General features: G+C 40.3%; 2 protein-coding genes across 2 annotated transcripts; both read right to left on the minus strand.

The window, feature by feature from the left end:
- Positions 1-15,699: 15,699 nt before the first annotated feature.
- Positions 15,700-16,107, minus strand: LOC141632337 (protein FAR-RED IMPAIRED RESPONSE 1-like). Its single transcript, XM_074444892.1, has one exon. It carries the CDS (start codon positions 16,105-16,107, stop codon positions 15,700-15,702), a length of 408 nt encoding a protein of 135 aa, XP_074300993.1.
- Positions 16,108-16,188: 81 nt separating this feature from the next.
- On the minus strand, positions 16,189-18,432 carry LOC141632338 (protein FAR1-RELATED SEQUENCE 5-like). The gene is made up of 3 exons (XM_074444893.1): positions 18,342-18,432; positions 16,766-17,235; positions 16,189-16,551 (listed from the first exon to the last, which is right to left on the minus strand). The coding sequence occupies exons 1-3, from the start codon at positions 18,430-18,432 to the stop codon at positions 16,189-16,191; spliced, it is 924 nt and encodes a 307-aa protein (XP_074300994.1).

Consider the following 18,432-nt stretch of genomic DNA (forward strand, 5'->3'; position numbering starts at 1 on the left):
ATATTACTTAAAACTTACCTCTTGACATGTACCCAACACATGTGATTCGTTATTGACATTACTCATTACTCATACAACCATTAATTCATAAAAGCATGTGCAACTTTATTCGAATAACTAGCAACAGTCACGAATGCATGTATATATCATTTGTATATGTATATGGAAGGATACGACTCCGGTGAAATATAATTAGTAGACATTATGGATGTAAAATGAATGCAATAAGAACCAACTACTACTTGCATTGTTCGTTACGATTACGCATTCAAAACACAAACACGACTCCCCACATATGAAATTAACGGTTCAAACACGTTACTAATCATAAACAACCCTATTAAACCTCAAAACATGTAACGATATTAACATTAAAACGATTTTAAATAATGAAATGTTCCTGTAACAGTGCTACTCGATCGAGTATATAGGGTACTCGATCGAGTGCCCGCTACTCGATCGAGTGTCTTGGCTACTTGATCGAGTAGCCCGAGATCAGAATACACCCTCCTCATCACACCTGTAGCTACTCGACCGAGGGAGGGGCACTCTGTCGAGTGGCCACAGGTCAAAACCTTGGGGATATTCCCGTCATAACAATATATATATAAGATGTTAGATAAACGCGAGTCGGGATGACAACCCGACCCCACAAAATCCTGCAACCAAGTTCAAGCTAAGCAAATTCGGCCTTATGGCCATCCATACACACCAAGCATAAAAGTACTGACTAAAAACGACTACTATCATCCAACAACCGAATCATAAACCAAGAGAAAGAAAAGGAGTATCACTCTTGCTGCGGCTGCTCACCATCCCCTCCCGAGGTGCCTGCTCCTTATGACCCAAGACCCGCATCGACCCCTGTTCCAGCGCCTGGACTCTCATACCATGGGGTCAAACCACCAAGGCAAAGGACTGAGGTGTCCCCCATGCCGCCATGTCCAATCCATGGGAGTCGAAAACCCCACTATAGTCCCCAACCCCGCTCCACCACACCAAATGTGGTCCCTCGGTCCCAATACCCTGAGCATACGCCATCTCGTGCATGTTCTGGAGTGTCAAAGTAGATGACACTCTCTCTGCCAAGTAGCTCGAACGCGTCTCTGGGGTATCGAGGTAGGGGTAACAAGAAAAAGAGTGCTGCTTTGGTGCTGCTGGCTGTTGTCTGGTCTCTGCGGTCCTCTCCCTCACACGACGAGGTCCTCTCCCCAACCTGGACCTATCCTCCACTGCTCTCACGTTCTCCCCCTTCTTCAGCTCAGGCATCACCCGAAGGATCGTGTCTTCAATGAGGTATGTCTGTATCTGTCGAGGTGCATCCTCATCCTCCTCATCAGAATCAACCGCATCCAAAGGCTCAGTCAGTGGAAGGTGCTCAGGAGCCGGTATCCTCATCCAGCTCATACCCCACACCCTCCATGCTAGACTACCATCCTCCAAGGTTCTCAACCATTTCAGGTCGAGGTAGTAGTCTTTGTCCATGGTAGGCACCAGTGTGGCTAGGGGAACGTACTCAAAAGAAGCCTCAAAGGAGGCTAGCTTTTCAGCTAACCGGGTGGCAAGAGCACCACAACTCAAGTACCGAGTGGTAGAAGTAACCATCAAAGCAAGGCTAGCAAAGACCATGGTAGGAGCGTTGAAGACCACCCTCTCAATCTGCTCCGGGTTAAGATAAGACATCAAAAGCAACAACTCGTGATTGTTCAGCTTACTCCTATCCGGCCGCTCATAAAGAAAATTAGATATAGAACGAAGAAAGACCCTCAAAGTGACATGTTGAACATCGTTAATCAACATGTTACTGGCGGTGGGAGCTGACTTCCCCGACAAAGAAGGCATAAGGCGGCGAACCCCGCACTCGGATGGAATCTCGCTGATGGAATCCTTGGGAGGCTTAGCCAAACCAAGGTGAGAAGCAAAGAGGTTCATGGTCAACACAAAACTCGTGTTCATAAGACGGAACTCAACAGACTGTTGAGCTGGCTCGTATTTAAACCGAGCTCATGAATTCCAAAGTCAGAAAAGGATAGGTATGCTTCCTCAAACGATACAACCCCGTGAACCCCAAGGTCTCAAAAATATGACGGACATCCGTCTCAATCCCCATGTCATCAAGAAGGGTGGTATCCACACAACGGGTGGGTCTCATTTTGCGTTTCTGTAACGCTACAAACCTCTCCCTCTGTTTGAAGTCCACGAAGACTACCGAAGGATACTCGGGTACAGACGGTACAACCGGTCCGCTACCCTCCCCAATTTCGGGCTGAGAAGCCCTCCCCCTCTTGCTTTGACGGGTCCCCAGGTTTAGTCTCGGCATCTGTTTCAGCATACAATTTACACATACTTGCATAGGAACTTAAAACATGTAATTTACATAAATTGAACATTGAATAATCATCTATGTACACAATTTCACCAACCAATTCCCAAATTATATATATATATATAAATTCAGTTCATAGCAATTCAGACGATCTCTATAGCTGTGAAAATTTTAGCATGGATAACATGATTTACTCAACTACTTCAACTGTCAAGACATGGCTCAAATACTACTCCATATATACTTGAAAACAGGCGAAACATTCATGTATGCTCATATAAAGGCAACTAAGTACACACCATCACCGACATTCAACATTATGAGCAAGCTGCTCAATTCAAATAGTCAGACGGTCTCTACAGCTATAACAGTTGTGACATATTTAGCAATAATTAACGTCACCACTACTAACTTTTACATACATCTTCATATTCAACACAAAATCCCAATTATAGAGAACGAATTCCAATTTGGGGCACTTTTAAGACGGAGTTTTAAGGCAAATTTTAAGGTGAGAATCACAAAAATCATCTTCCTACATGATATAGGCAATATATACTACTCAATTTCATCACTCAACCATGTATAAGACACCCAAAAATCAATTTGATTTCACAAACCCTAGAAAATTCGTCCCCAAATTTGCAATTTCTATTCTATTTTTAGCACAATAATCATCAACAATCATGGAAGGGAAGCATGTGGATCATATCACAACAATTACAAGCAACTTTTCATCCATATATATCGAAATTTCAGATTATTCTAGCATTCCAATAGATTCTAAGTGATGAAAACCTGAAATCAGGAAGGAAATTCATACCTTTATCAAATAGGAGGTGGAAGAACGAGATCAAAGAAAGAAAAGTACCCAAATTAATCACCACAACCACAAAGATGTAAGAGTTTTTGAGAGGTTTGAGAGGTTAGGGTTTCGAAATAGGAAGAAAGAATAAGAAGAATGAGAAGGAATAAGGGTTTTAAGAAACCCGTAAAAGCCACTGTACTGTAGCCTACTCGATCGAGTGCCTAGGGTACTCGATAGAGTAGGTGCTATTTCGTCGAGTATCCGCAGAAAATTCCTACATCTCGACGTCATAGCTTCCTAACTAGATCGAGTGAGGTCTACTCGGTCTAGTAAGCACTCGCACTCGGTCAAGTAAGGTTGAGTACACGGTCAGAATTACAAAATTAGCTGAAGGTTCCTGCAAAACAACATTACGTGTCAATCCCAAACCAAGTTCGGAAATCGTCACTGGTTATCGTACTCACTCATATATCACCATTACTACTCAAATATATTATACCGTCTCATCAGATAGGATTCATATCACATTACGCTACAATAAACTTCACACAACATGGTTCACCTGCTACCGACTCATCCGTATACGCAGTTATGTCATCGTATCATGTCTAAACTCGTCTTACCACATTGCTAGCAACTTATACTTACGTTAATCAAAACACATAATTAACGATAAATTTTCCATACGTCATCCAAGTGTATTACTATCATGTTCAAGTCTCAACATAAACGAATTATTCTACACAAATTAATCACCACACAGCGGAAACTTTCAATCATTAAACATTGCATTTACCCACTACTATCTTGATGTTTCTCATACTATATCTCAACACTTCTTTCGCTGTCATTATTATAGCTACGATAAGACTTATAAACTCGTATAGGACCACCATCACTAACGACTTGAAACAAACACCAAAATTACCACATTTTATACTACAGCATACACTTCTACAGTTTTCACGCACTTCTATCACATAAAACCTTATACGTTCCTCATTATCGTGACATACGCTCCTCCACTCCATAACCAATTCACCATACACGATTCTAACGTAAATATTGTACCAATATCAATTTCAACAAAGACTCAACCACAAACAATTTCCAACATAATCAACATACACGTTAAGTACATACTTACTGACTCCATATTCCCATATCCAGTGACTGGCTTAAGCACAATGGGGCCAAGATTTTGAAATGAGGGCGCCTACTCACCCAAAATCAAGCATCAGCTGGGGCTCATATTACACATACACCAGGTTCATTTTATTAGCCTCGCTACGTTCATTAGGCTCATTGGTTACAGGTTCCAAAATCGTCGCTCTGATACCACTTTGTAACACCCCCATATACCGAGGAGCCTTAATCAGACCTTCCTTAGCATATAAGGGCATTACCATCTCGGTTGCCCGAGGTAAGTAATCAACAAAAGTCGATAAAAGAACAGTTATAGTTAAATTTACAAGTGTTACAACCAACTAGCAAAACAAAGATACAACTCGTCAGCTATACACTGTCTCTATCAGAACGATTGACGACTCAGCCCTGCAAAGACTCCAGCTATCAACCACATCAACACCTGCTAAGACTGACTGCTCACCATAAGGGATCACGGCAGACACATAAACAAACAAGACAACCACACCAGGTCAGCAACTGAGGTAAGACACAACACAAACCAACAACACAAGTCAACGCAAAACAAAACACAACAAGTCGCACACAATCATACCCACTCTAATCAATCTCCGTCACCGACTGTCCACTGGACCAGCCCTGCCAGTGGGGGACCGCAGCCGTTCCCACCTAAACCCCGCTCATCATACCGAGCGATAATCCTATCCCATTAATGTGCACATCCCCTCCAGTGGCGGGTTCCACGGAGGGCAAAACTAGGGCGTGAAGCCACTCCCGCAAGTGACTCCACTCAGCTGAGGACGCACCTCGAGAACCAGAGACAATCAATCACAGACAGCTGCAATACAACAACAACGAATAAACTATATACACCAACCGACTACCGCATGTACTCTGCCACACAGACACAACAACAACACAACAACCACGACTCAACAACCGACACGCTAGACCATCCACAGAAATTGAGTAGGCGAACCTACCTTTAAGCGACTGCACGATTCCATGCCCATACACGCAATACCCAGCAATCAAGCAACACCTATATACACAACACAATCATCTATCACTACCAAACTAACCCTAACTTAAAAGACAAAGATACGGATGATGATGACGACATACCTACATGAGGAAACCTGGCAAAGGACCGCTACCCGACTCAAGCTATGCACTCTTAAGGCACAAGGACCTTCAAAGGCTCCCATGGAAGGTATATGGTGAAGGGAAGGGAAGGAGGCGACCTAAAGATCTGAAGAAATGAGGCGGAAATGATTTGCGATTTTAACAAAACACGATTATAAACCCTTGCTGAAAAGACGCTACTCGATCGAGTGACCCACTTACTCGATCGAGTGGCCCCTACTCGATCGAGTATCCAAGCTACTCGATTGAGTAGCCTCCACTCTATCGAGTACCACCCATAACTCAAAGCACAGGATAACTTTGGTACGCACTTCTAAGGATTATTACTGCTCCCAAGGTCGGTCAACGTTGGTCAACTGGTCCCTAAAAGGGCGGGTATTACAGCGTCGGCCTCCATGTCTAAGTCTCTTAACCACTCAGCTGCATCATCTCTCAAAGAGAAAGGAAATAAAGTTTGCTTGACCTGATCTTGAGACACCCCAGCTGTCAAAGGAATAGAACATCAATAAGTAACAAACTTTTCCATGTGCTTTGCGGGGTCCTCTCCATCTTTTCCTCCAAATAAATTCCTCTCTATTAGGCTTATGTATGAAGGCTTGATCTCAAAAGTTCCCTTATCAGCGGTAGGGAGCTTGAAGCCTTTAGGAATAGAATCAACCGTGGGTTTGGAGTGACTTGCCAATGTCCGCATCTTTGATGTTGTAGAAACCACAGGTGCAGAAATAAGTGTGTCCTCTTCTAAGGACGAGTCTTCTGTGAAAGTATACCGCTCGTAGTCAAGTGTACTCAAGTCTTCCACTTGACTTACTTCTCTTTGAAATTTTCGTCTGTAGCGAAAAGTCCTTTCTGGCTCGGGATCAAAAGGTATAATTTCTAACCTGTTAGACCTGGGCATACATGAAAACAATAATAAAAGATGAAAGTGCCTCAAGGAACTGAAGTTCCCTGAAACAAAAGACAAAAATAAACAGAAACAAACAGAACAATTGTTGCCTCCCCGGCAACGGCGCCAAATTTGATGCGGTTATTTTCAGTCATTTGCCTTAGTCAAAATACATCCTATACTACTACTAACAAGATAGCTAGCGGTAAGTCAGGGTCGAATCCATAGGGAAGCGGTGATTATCTAGTTTGTTGATTTGATTTCTAACAGCTAATAACAATGTAAAATAAGGATGAATAACAATAATATTAAAGAGCCTAGGTATTCGGGTTCACTAGGCAGTCATACGGGGTGTGATTTAATTCATTGATATAGCTAATTATGTTGCTTATGGTTATATGATCGATCAATTCAATATTCCATTTGATCTAATTTAACATGCAATCGCTATCATTAAATTATCTCTATTCAGTTATTGTGGCCTATATTGATTCTAACCCAGTCGGTGAAAGTCTCAATTCGCTATACTAGTCAATTAACCTTGGCCAGTAATTAATTTACCAGATGAAGAACAATAACATGAACAACAACAAATAAGCAATATTAACTATCAATTCATTAGTTTAATCCCCTTTTAACAACCTAGATCCCCTTTCACCCTAGATAGAAGATTTAGCTACTCATACTAATTATAATAACAACAATAACAATATAAGAAGGTATAGTTAAGAACATAATAAGATGAACAATAATGATAGAATAATTATTAAAGAAAGATTGATACCGTAATAAAGGAATGTTTATATCCGAAAGAAAGAACAATAAATATAAACTAAACTAAGTATTTCAGAGAGTTTTTAGAGTAGCTATCTTAAACCTACGGAAAATAAAGCATAATTAACCTAGGGTACGAGTTTTGGTATTTATAGCAAAACATAATCGACTTAAGGAAATTTTGTGAGAATTATAGAAACTGGAGGTTCCTCGATCGAGCCCTTGGTGCACTTGATCGAGTGACCACTTCCTCGATCGAGCCTAGTCTTACTCGATCGAGGCACCAAAGTTCAGGAACCCCAACTCTCGACATTGCAAGTTTTAATTGATTAGGTTGGTTCCTGCTTCGCGCACTGAACTTCAAACGGCCGCCATTTCTTTGTTACTTTTCAGAAACAAGCGAGTTATATGGCGTTGGAAAAATAAGAAGATAAGATTTCACCTCCAGTTGGAATCACTTAAAAATAAGTTGTAGAACTCGAGATATGGCCCTTCAAAATAGTTGCTAGTAATAAGAAGCTCTTTTCTTCTTGTTTGCTTCTTACCTTCTCTTATATCATTCTTATGGATTCTCATGCCATGCTTCGTGTATTCCTTCATGCCTACTCCGTGATACCCATTTCATTCCTTTGCTCCTCAAATGCATCATTCCTGCATTAACCATCAAAAAGCGGAAGTATCGACATTCTAACATAAAAGGCATGTAAATGATATAAACTATCACGAAAACTGTATCAAAAGTAATTAAGGGGAGGCATAAATATGTATAAAATTATGACTCATCAGGGGCTGTTCACCATGATGGCAATGCTATTATATGAGGGTGTTCCTTTTCTACATGCCGACCTCGAGAAGAAGAAATCTAGGCGTTATTTGGTAATCCAGCTAATAGCTACCCTCATTCTAGCAGACATGAACGTCTTACGTGAAGGTTTCCTCGAGAAGGTCAAAGCTTTTATTAACAACAAAGAAAAATTGTGGAAGGAATTACAATTGAAGCGTAAAATATCTCGTGTCGTTGTAAAAAAATAACGATCCTAAGCTAGTGGTTAACTTTTCTTGGTAATATCGAGTTGTCTATGTAAACATCTTGTTCATACATGGTATCATTAGGCAGTTAGTTTTTGTTAAACAATGTTAGCAGATCCTTATTGGTAGCTTCAACATTTTGTAAGACAATATCACTTTTCAAAATAATATTTATGTAGTTTTGCCAAGCCATGCCATAAGGCTTTACAAGAGATAAAGTGTAAATTTAATCATATAATCTGTAATTATAATCAGATAAAGTGTAATTCTGACAATATAAGTTGTAATTCTAAGCAGATTATAATCAGATAAAGTGTAACTTTAAAAAACAAAATTGTAACTCTAACCAGACAAACTATAATTCCAATCAGATAAATTGTAATAACATTCTGATTTTGCAAGTTCCTGTACTTTGATGTTACAATTTATAATAGTTTCTTCCAAAACAAAATAATTCAACAAAATAGATTGTAATACCAATGGGTATCAGTTGACTTCAATGCAGTTTGATGTCTAAACAAAATACGAAACATCAAGCTGTACCTCGTATTTTGTTTAGACATCAGTGAGAATGATACATAATACATCCAAAAAATTATTGTTAAGTGGAATAGCTTATTATAGTGATTATTCTAAGATGTCATCTTCTTCCTCCTCCACTTCTTCTTCATCTTCTTTCGACGATTCCTCTGATGAAGGTGACAATGGTGGGTGCTCTGCAAAAGGGTTAGGGAAGTTCCTCTTGTCATGGTTAGCTAATCGCTTGCAATTTTTACACATGCGCTTTGGCTTGCTTGCCAAGGCAACTGTTTTTGCCTTAAGCGACAACATTCTCTTTCCGCTTCCCTTGTTTTTTGATTTTTTAGGCGGCAAAATTGTTACCTCCTGACTAGCAGAACAGCCAAGAATTTGCTCCAACTATTGTTATTTATTCAATGGTGATCCTGAGGGTGATAGTTTCTCCTTAAACTCTCTAATTAGACTAGAAAAGTTGTCGACATCAGCCTTGCATTTGCCCATAAGGATCCCAATCGTCTGATGAATCTCTGACCACATTATTGACATCGCAATCTGTTTTCCATCTATTATATCAACATCCTCAGCAGCTTCACCAATATAATCGAACATTTTAGAGCGGATTGCATCTTTACACCAACTGTTAAAAACACACCCATCTGGAATAGTCTTCAGTCCATTCGATGAGTAAATCCATATTACATGTCGGCATAAAATGCCTTTCCTTTCAAGCATTCTGCAGCTACAAGTTGCTTTAAATGTATCTAGATCAAAAATATAGAGTAAAATGTTAGTTTACATAGTTAGAAAAAGTGTGATTGTAACAGACTAAAGTGTAACTTTAACTGACATGAGTGTAACTCTATGATGTTTAATTTTAATAAAGAAAATTGTAATTGTAATGAATAATTGTGTAACTCCACTAAGTCACAATTATGTAATACTTCAATAAACAAGTATACCTGGGCAGTACGTAACCTGATAATTTCTGTCCCTGTTTGCATCTCTTGCAGTTGTCACCTCTAAAGAGTCTCCCTCGGAAAAACCCCTACTTTTACAAGTATCGATTGACTACTTGACCTCTTCTTGAAATTCCTCGAATACTTTATGACTATACACTTGCGCCCCGTGCACCTCAATTAATGCGTATCGCAAGCGGAAGTCTTAATTTGAGCTAACAAAAAACGAAGGATCTGAATGCACTAGGTGCAACCCGATCAATCCGAGTACTTGTAGCGAGAATAACTGAAAGGAAAGGATATTTGCTCGATCTAGACCTATAGATCGACCAATGGGTGAATTACTCGATACGCGTCAAGTAATCCAACACAAACTTGGGATCGCGTCCTTTGTTTGAGGCAAGGTTCGAAAATCGTCGAGCCTTTGGTAGCCCTCTTACTCGTTTAAGCCACACGAAATAACAAGATAAGTTTTTCACACAAGTGAATTTTTTTCTCAAAACTTCATGCTTTACAAATGAGAGAACCGGCCCTTATATAGCCAAATTCTCCTTGGCCTCCAAGTCTAGTCTTTATTGTTTATATGAGTTCCTAGGTGCCTAGTTTTTAGCTTTGACTTAGGAATAAAAACTAGGTAAGACTTTACAAAGAACTAGCCTAGACTTGGCAGAAAACTAGACAATGCATAGAAAATAGAATGTAGGAAAACTAGGTGGTTCCATGAACCTAGTACACGTCTCCACGGTCCATTGCACCTCCCTTGTGGTTTGTTTCAGTTTAGGGAAGTTCCTCGGGTTCTTGAGTCGTGATCATGAAAATTTCCCGCCCCTTGTTGGTGCCTAACGACGTTTTATTTGTCAAAGTTTTGGTGCTTGGATTCGAAACATCCTTGAGGCCCTTAGACTCTCCCAATTCAAGTACGACATCGTCTAAGGCATTGATATCCGCATCATCAATAGGCATTAATATATTTCAATGATTCATGGTTCGAATGTAAGATGAAGTGATTCGGGCAAATATAGTGGCTCCAATGATTAAGTGCTCTCACGATGGCATAGAACTCCTTATCGTATGTGCAATACTTGAGTCTAGCCCCACTCAGCTTCTCAGAAAAATAAGCAATGGGCCGCTTTCCTTGTACCAATATGGCTCCAATTCCAACACTGCTTGCATCGCACTCTACCTCAAAAGGTTTTGTAAAATCCGGGAGTGCCAATAACAGTGCCTGTAATACCTGTCCTTTTAGGGACCCGTTGACTGACGTTGACCAACCTTAGGGGCATATTGTAGCCTTTGGGAATTCGTACAAGAGATGTCTGGTGTCAGGATAGGCTTTGAGTGAATGGTACTTGATCTAGTCGAGGCTACTCGATCGAGTAGCTTGAGTACTCGATCTAGTAGGGGTCACTCGATCGAGTAAGTTGGTTACTCGATCGAGTAACGTCTTTTCAGCAAGGGTTTATAATCGTGTTTTGATAGAATCGCAAATCATTTCCGCCTCCTCCCTTTAAACCTAGATGTCGTCTTTCCTCATTTCCTTCACCATAATTCCTCCCATGGGAGCCTTTGAGGATGTTTGTGCCTTGGGGATAGGTTGCTTGAGTCGGGTAGCGGTCTTGACACCGATATATTGGGCGTAGGTATGTCATCATCGTCATCTTTGTCGTTGTTGTTTCTTGTAGGGTTGTGGTGATAGTAATAGGTGTTTGTACTATTTGTATAGGGGTTTTGCTTGCTTGGTTGATGTCATGTGATTGAACAAAGGATCGATGTGGTTTGCTAAAGGTATGTTCGCCTACTCAGTTTCTGTTGGTTGTATAGTGTGTCAGTTGTTGTGTTGATTGTAGTGCCGGTATGATTGGATTTATTGTGTTGTTGGTTGGTGTTGTGTTATCTCGATTGGCATGTTTGTGATCATTGTATAACTGTCTGTGATATTCGGGGCGCGTCCCTGGCTGAGTGGAGTCACTTGCGGGAGTGGCTTCATGCCATAGTTTCGCCCTCCGTGAAACCCGCCACGGGAGGGGATGTGCACGTTAATGGGACAGGGTTATCGCTCGGTATGATGAGCGGGGATTTGGTGGGTACGGCTGCGGTCCCCCACTGGCAGAGCTGGTCCAGTGGACAGTCGGTGACGGTGATTGGCTGGAGTGGTTGTGGCTTGCGTGTGTGATTGGTTGTGTTCGTAGTAGGTTGGTCATTGATGTTGTGTCTTACCTCAGTTACTGACCTTGTGTGGTTGTTTCTTGTTTGCTTCTGTAGTGTGTCTGCCGTGATCCCTTATGGTAAGCAGTCAGTCTTTCAGGTGATGCCTTGGAAGTTGGCTGGAGTCTTGGCAGGAATGGGTCTTTCACAAGTTACGTCAAAAGATAGTTCACCTAAGGGTGTCGAGTTGTATCTTTGTATTAGTAGTTTTGGTTTAATCACTTTTAATAATTTATAAATTTTCTTTTATCGACTTTTGATAATTACTTTCCTCGGGCAACCGAGATGGTAATGCCTTTATATGCTAGGGAAGGTCTTGTTAAGGCTCCTTGGTATATGGGGGTGTTACAGTGCCTTACAAAGCTTTTGGATAATTGTCTCAAAGGCCTTTTGAGCGGCCTCGGTCCACACAAATGCTCCATTTTTCAAGCACTTGGTTATAGGACTCGTGATGGTGCTGAAATCCCGAATAAACCTTCGATAGAACGAAGCAAGCCCTTGAAATGACCGAACTTCCGTGATGGATTTAGGAGTAGGCCATGATTTGATTGCCTTAATCTTTGCTTGATCAACCGAAACTCCATCTTTAGAGACCACATAGCCGAGGAAGATGACACTTTCGACTAAGAATGAACACTTCCCCTTTTTGTCCATATAATTTCAGCCCGCGGAGTGTGTTAAACACCCCTCGAAGGTGTTTAAAATGTTCCAATTCACTTCGACTGTAAACCAAGATGTCATCCAAATAGACGACCACAAACCTGCCCAAGAATGGTTTAAGTATCTCGTTCATGAGCCGCATAAAAGTAATTGGAGCATTAGTTAACCCGAATGGCATGACGGTCCATTCGTATAACCCATGCTTAGTCTTGAATGCGGTTTTCCATTCGTCTTCTTCCCGCATTCTTATTTGATGATAACCACTCCTCAAGTCGATCTTGGAGAAGATCTCGGAACCATACAACTCATCGAGCATGTCGTCAAGTCTTAGAATAGGGAAGCGGTACTTGATAGTTATGTTGTTCACGGCTCGACTATCAATACACATCCGCCAAGTCCCATCCTTTTTTGAGACAAGGAGAGTAGGGACGGCACATGGACTTAGACTTTCACGAACATAACCTCGGTCCATTAGCTCCTCTATTTGTCTTTGCAACTCCTTTGTCTCTGTTGGATTGCATCGATAGGCCGCTTTGTTTGGTAACGAAGCTCCATGAATGAGATCGATTTGATGTTCGATCCCACGAATATGGGGCAAACCCGGTGGTAAATCCTCAGGGAAAACATCCTTGAATTCTCTCAATATTGCGGTTAGTTGGGCATTTTCGACCCCAACACTTGGTACCTCCTTGACCACCATCAAATAGACACAACCACCTTTCTTAATAACCTCACCAACTTCTTGTTCACTAGCAAACATGGGCATGCTTGCGGCCTTCCCTTAGGTGGTGCCCATAGATCGGACAGCACTAAGCTCCATTGGTTTTAGAACAAGCTTCTTACCCTTGTGGATCAATTCATACTCATTACTTTGACCACGGTGTATGACATTGCGATAAAATTGCCAAGGACGCGCTAAGAGTACATAGCATGCATCCATCGGCACTACATCACACAAGACCTGATCGGTATAAGTTCCCATATTTAAAGCCACTTTCACTTGCTTGGTAACCTTCACCCTATTCCCGTCATCAAGCCAATGTACTGCATAGGGCTTGGGATGAGGTGTGGTATCCAACCCCAACTTATCCACCATTCTCTTTGAGGCCACGTTAGTACAACTGCCTCCGTCGATGATTAGGCTACACCACTTGTCCTTTACTTGACACTTGGTGTGAAATATTTGGTCTCTTTGTTCCGCCTCAATTGGCGTGGATTAAGTTTGTAATGCTCGAACAACCAAAGCACAATCGTAGTTGGGAGCGGCATAAGTCTCGACATCCTCGTCGTCTTCCTCCTCTTCTCTCCCTTCGAGGTTGAATACATCACCCAACCATTCCTCCTCATTGATTAACTCATCTCGAATGGCGACGGCTTCACTTAGCGCGATGTTTCTTTTATTTGGACACGCATTCTGAACATGACCAAATCCTTGGCACTTAAAGCACCGCACCTTGGATAGACTTGATTCTTTAGGAATGGGTATTTTGGGAGTGGAAATAGGAGTAGAAACCGGTTTGGGAGTAGTCTCGACAACACGACTACTCGGACTTCCCCTTGACCTCCCTCGTTCCTCCAATTTTGGCTACTCTCACCATAGGTCGGTGTGAATTTAGCCTTCCCTTGAGCGTCAACCTTTAGACACAAGTTACACAAAGAATCGAAATCAGCGTAGGATTGTAATTCAATCGAATTGGCTATGTTACGATTTAATCCACGAAGAAATCGATCCATCTTTAATTCTTCACTCTCTTCCAACTCTCCCATCAGAGTGAGATTCTCAAACTCGTTGATGTATTCAGAGACACTAAGCCTCACTTGGTTGAGATCGGCGATCTTACGATAAGTCGTAAGCCTATAAGTTGCTGGAACATATCTCTTGCGTAGTTTGCTCTTGAGAGATTCCCAAGAGGTTATTTTCTCCTTTCCAGCTCGCATACGCCTTGCTTTCAGGCCTTCGTACCACAACGAGGCTCCTCAACTAAGCTTTAGAATAGCATACTTGCAGCTTTTCTCGTCATCAAGACCTTTGAAATCAAACATAAGTTCGATCTTCCATTCCCATTAGAGGTAATCTTCGGGGTCCGTGCCTCCCACGAATTCAGGCAACTCACTCGCCTTGAATTCTTCCATACTTTATTCACCCCGACGTGATTGCCCACGTGGACTAAACTCTGAAAGGTTTTGTAGTGCCTCTTTAAGGTTTTGAAGGAAGTTGGGATAATCAAAATCCATCGTAAAAATTTTTTTTGTCACGGTTTCTTCCTCCTTTTTTTTTAAATAACAAATCAAGACCCTCGGATCGTCTCGATTAGTGGAAATCAAGAGTCGTAGCTCTGATACCACAATTGATGCGTATCGCAAGCGGAAGACTTAATTTGAGCTAACAAATAAATGAAGGATCTGAATGCACTAGGTGCAACCCGATCAATCCGAGTACTTGTAGCGTGAATAACTGAAAGGAAAGGATATTTGCTCGATCTAGACCTATAGATTGACCAATGGGTGAATTACTCGATACGCGTCAAGTAATCCAACTCAAACTCGGCATCGTGTCCTTTGTTTGAGGCAAGGTTCGAAACTCGTCAAGCCTTTGGTAGCCCTCTTACTTGTGTAAGCCACACGAAATAACAAGACATGTTTTTCACACAAGTGAATATTTTTCTCAAAACTTCATGCTTTACAAATGAGAGAACCGGCCCTTATATAGCCAAATTCTCCTTGGCCTCCAAGTCTAGTCTTTATTGTTTACATGAGTTCCTAGGTGCCTAGTCTTTAGCTTTGACTTAGGAATAAAAACTAGGTAAGACTTTACAAAGAACTAGGCTAGACTTGGTAGAAAACTAGACAATGCATAAAAACTAGAATGTAGGAAAACTAGGTGGTTCCATGAACCTAGAACACGGCCTCCACGGTCCATTGCACCTCCCTTGTGGTTTGTTTCGGTCTAGGGAAGTTCCTCAGGTTCTTGAGTCGTGATCATGCAAATTTCCCGCCCCTTGTTGGTGCCGAACCACGTTTTATTTGTCAAAGTTGTGGTGCTTGGATTCGAAACGTCCTTGAGGCCCTTAGACTCTCCCAATTCGAGTACGACATCATCTAAGGCATTCATATCCGCATCATCAATAGCCATATGCGTTGATATTTAAGGGGAAGTGTGCATGTTACCTTTGTCAAGCTTCTTCTACGTGTGTCTTTGTTGGTCCATCGCGCTGTCAAAACGCAGAGAAAACTCAACTAACGTTCCCTATTTGCTCTCAAATCTCTTAAAGAAACTATTTTCACTCTTTGATCTTTGGGTTGTCCTCATAACACCCCCTATGTCTAGGTCCCTACAATGTGCCATAACCCGCTGCTTCCTTTTCGCGTACATTTCCTTAAACCAATCAATGTTATTAACTGTGTGTTCTCTACCTATTTCTTCCCATTTTGCATCGAACTCTGCCGCTTGTATGTCTTCATCCCATATAATGGCATTCAATTTCTTTACAAATTCATAATAATCTTCTCTCGTCACTCCATACTTGGTTGACACTTTGTTCATGATATGCCACATACAATATCGGTGGCACATTGTCTTATACACGAGGGGTACCCCTTTAAGAATACCAGGATCCTGATCGGTGATAATATACTTAGGCTCCTTCCCACCCATCGCAGCTAAAAAACGGCTGAAAACCCATTGAAATGACTCCGCGTCTTCATGTGCAACCAGCGCTCCACAGAACGTGACTGATCATCTATGGTGATCTACCCCGGTGAAAGGTGTGAAGGCCATATCATACTTATTAGTGGAATAGGTCGGATCAAACGACACGGCATCACCAAAAACAGAGTAGCTCCTTCTAGCGATACTATCGGCCCATATAGCTTTACTCAGACTACCGTCAGAATCAACATCATAGTCAAAGAAGAACCCTTGCCTATTAACAGCCATTTCCTTAAAGTGGTCCACGAACATCTGATCGTACCGTTCATGAATGTAGCATTTCACATCTCTGTGAAGTTTCTTAAAATCATTTAAGTTAGCTCCAATGTTCTCAAACCCATTAACATGTTCCTTTATAATTTTGTAAGTCTTTGTTGCTCCTATCTTCAGCTGTTAATTAATGACAATCTTTTAGAAATATTTAAAAGTATAACTTTAACCATTTATATAGTAATTGTAATAAATAAAAGTGTAATTGTAACAAACCAAAGAAATTATAATTCTAACCTACAAAACTGTAATTTTAGGAAGGAAAAGGCTAACTTCAGCAAACCTAACACAGTGTCATTTTAAAGCCAAAGTAATAACTACCTAGAATACTCACCCTTGAATTATAAAGGATTATCATTTTGTGATAATCTGTTATGTTGCATGACAACTTTTGAAACTCTCTGTCTCTGCCAGATATAAGTTCATGGTTGTGGCCATTGTGAAATCGGTCAATTAATAATTCGTCATTCCTAATAAATAGTCTAATCCTCGCTTTCCACCCAACACGCCTGACTTTGTGTCTCCTACTTGAATCCTGGCGGCCAATACACTCCATTTCTCCCTTATGTGCGAATCCCTCTCGGTTGCAAATCAACAGTTTAGATTTTATTTCCCCGCCACGCCATCTCTTAGTCATGTATTTCCACACATCGAAACCACAAGCAACAGCATAAATCTTATAAAATGTCACTGCCTCCTCGATTTTCAGAAATTCCTGCCCAACATATGGGGTAAACTTTTCTTCAACGTCCCTGCAAAATTCTTCCTCGTTCGGCTTTCGTTTTCCATTGTGCTCAATTGTATCTATCAATAGTCCAATGATTAACAACTATATTGTTAAAATACACATTTCATACCATGTTGAAGTAACCCATGTATTTGCTAAAATTACACTTTTGTTTGTTAAAATTATACTTTTTACCATTACAGTTACACTTCTTTATTTCGTACTGAAATTACACTTTTGTTTGTTAAAATTATATTTTTTACCATTACAGTTACACTTTTTTACTTCGTACTGAAATTACACTTTACAGTTCATTATCTCTTTCTGCAATTACACTTGTGTTTGTTACAATTATCATGTTCACTTTTACAGTTACACTTTTTTATTTCAGTCTAAAATTACACTTTTGTTTGTTAAAATAATACTTTCTCCAATTACAATTACAGTTTTTAATTTCATTGTGAAATTACACTTTACAGTTCATTATTACGTTCTGCAATTACACTTTTGTTTGTTACAATTACTATGTTCACTTTTATAGTTACACTTGTTTATTTCAGTTTGAACTTACACTTTTGTTTGTTAAAATTATACTTTCTCCAATTACAATTACAGTTTTTAATTTCATTGTGAAATTACATTTTACAGTTTATTATTACGTTCTGTAATTAGACTTTTCTTTGTTACAATTACTATGTTCACTTTTACAATTACACTTTTTTATTTCTAAAATTTCACTTTCGTCCGTCAGTATTACACTTTTGTCTGTTACAGTTACACTTTATTTCTGTTCACGCAGTCATTTAGCTGTAACGTTATGATTACTATGTTGACTCTTATTAATAACAATAACTGTAATTTTAAAACCTACAAACAACTGTAACTTTATCTACGAAAAAAATAATTCCAACGTGGATAAGTGAAATTTCAACTATAACCTTAACTACGAAAAAAGTAGTTGTTTAAAGGTTGAACTTGATAGAGTTCATGTTGAAATCACTCATGTTATATCGTGAATTTAGAGATTTCAAATAATAAAAACGAGCTTAAAAATAACCTAAATTACATACACTTCTCATATTTAAGCTATTGTTGATATTTAACTAAATTTCTTTGAAAAAAAAACAAAGCAATAAATATTTAACGTTGAATAAAACAAATGAATAAAAGATCCAATAATTACCGTCGATAAATGAAATCATCTGCAAATCAGCCAATGTTGATGTTGGAATACGGTCTTGTTCTTTGGCTACTTGTTGTTGTTGGAAGTGCAT

The sequence above is a fragment of the Silene latifolia genome, chromosome Y (genome assembly GCF_048544455.1).
Source record: "Silene latifolia isolate original U9 population chromosome Y, ASM4854445v1, whole genome shotgun sequence".
Taxonomy (NCBI): domain Eukaryota; kingdom Viridiplantae; phylum Streptophyta; class Magnoliopsida; order Caryophyllales; family Caryophyllaceae; genus Silene; species Silene latifolia.

What these genes read in the sequence shown, in the direction of transcription:
- LOC141632337 (XM_074444892.1), bottom strand. Translation starts at nt 16,107, where the DNA reads ATGGGTGGGAAGGAGCCTAAGTATATTATCACCGATCAGGATCCTGGT.
- LOC141632338 (XM_074444893.1), bottom strand. Translation starts at nt 18,432, where the DNA reads ATGCACTTCCAACAACAACAAGTAGCCAAAGAACAAGACCGTATTCCA. An exon ending in GATGATTTCATTTATCGACG is followed by an intron (nt 17,236 to 18,341) that starts GTAATTATTGGA and finishes GACTATTGATAG; the next exon opens with ATACAATTGAGCACAATGGA. An exon ending in TAATCCTTTATAATTCAAGG is followed by an intron (nt 16,552 to 16,765) that starts GTGAGTATTCTA and finishes ATTAATTAACAG; the next exon opens with CTGAAGATAGGAGCAACAAA.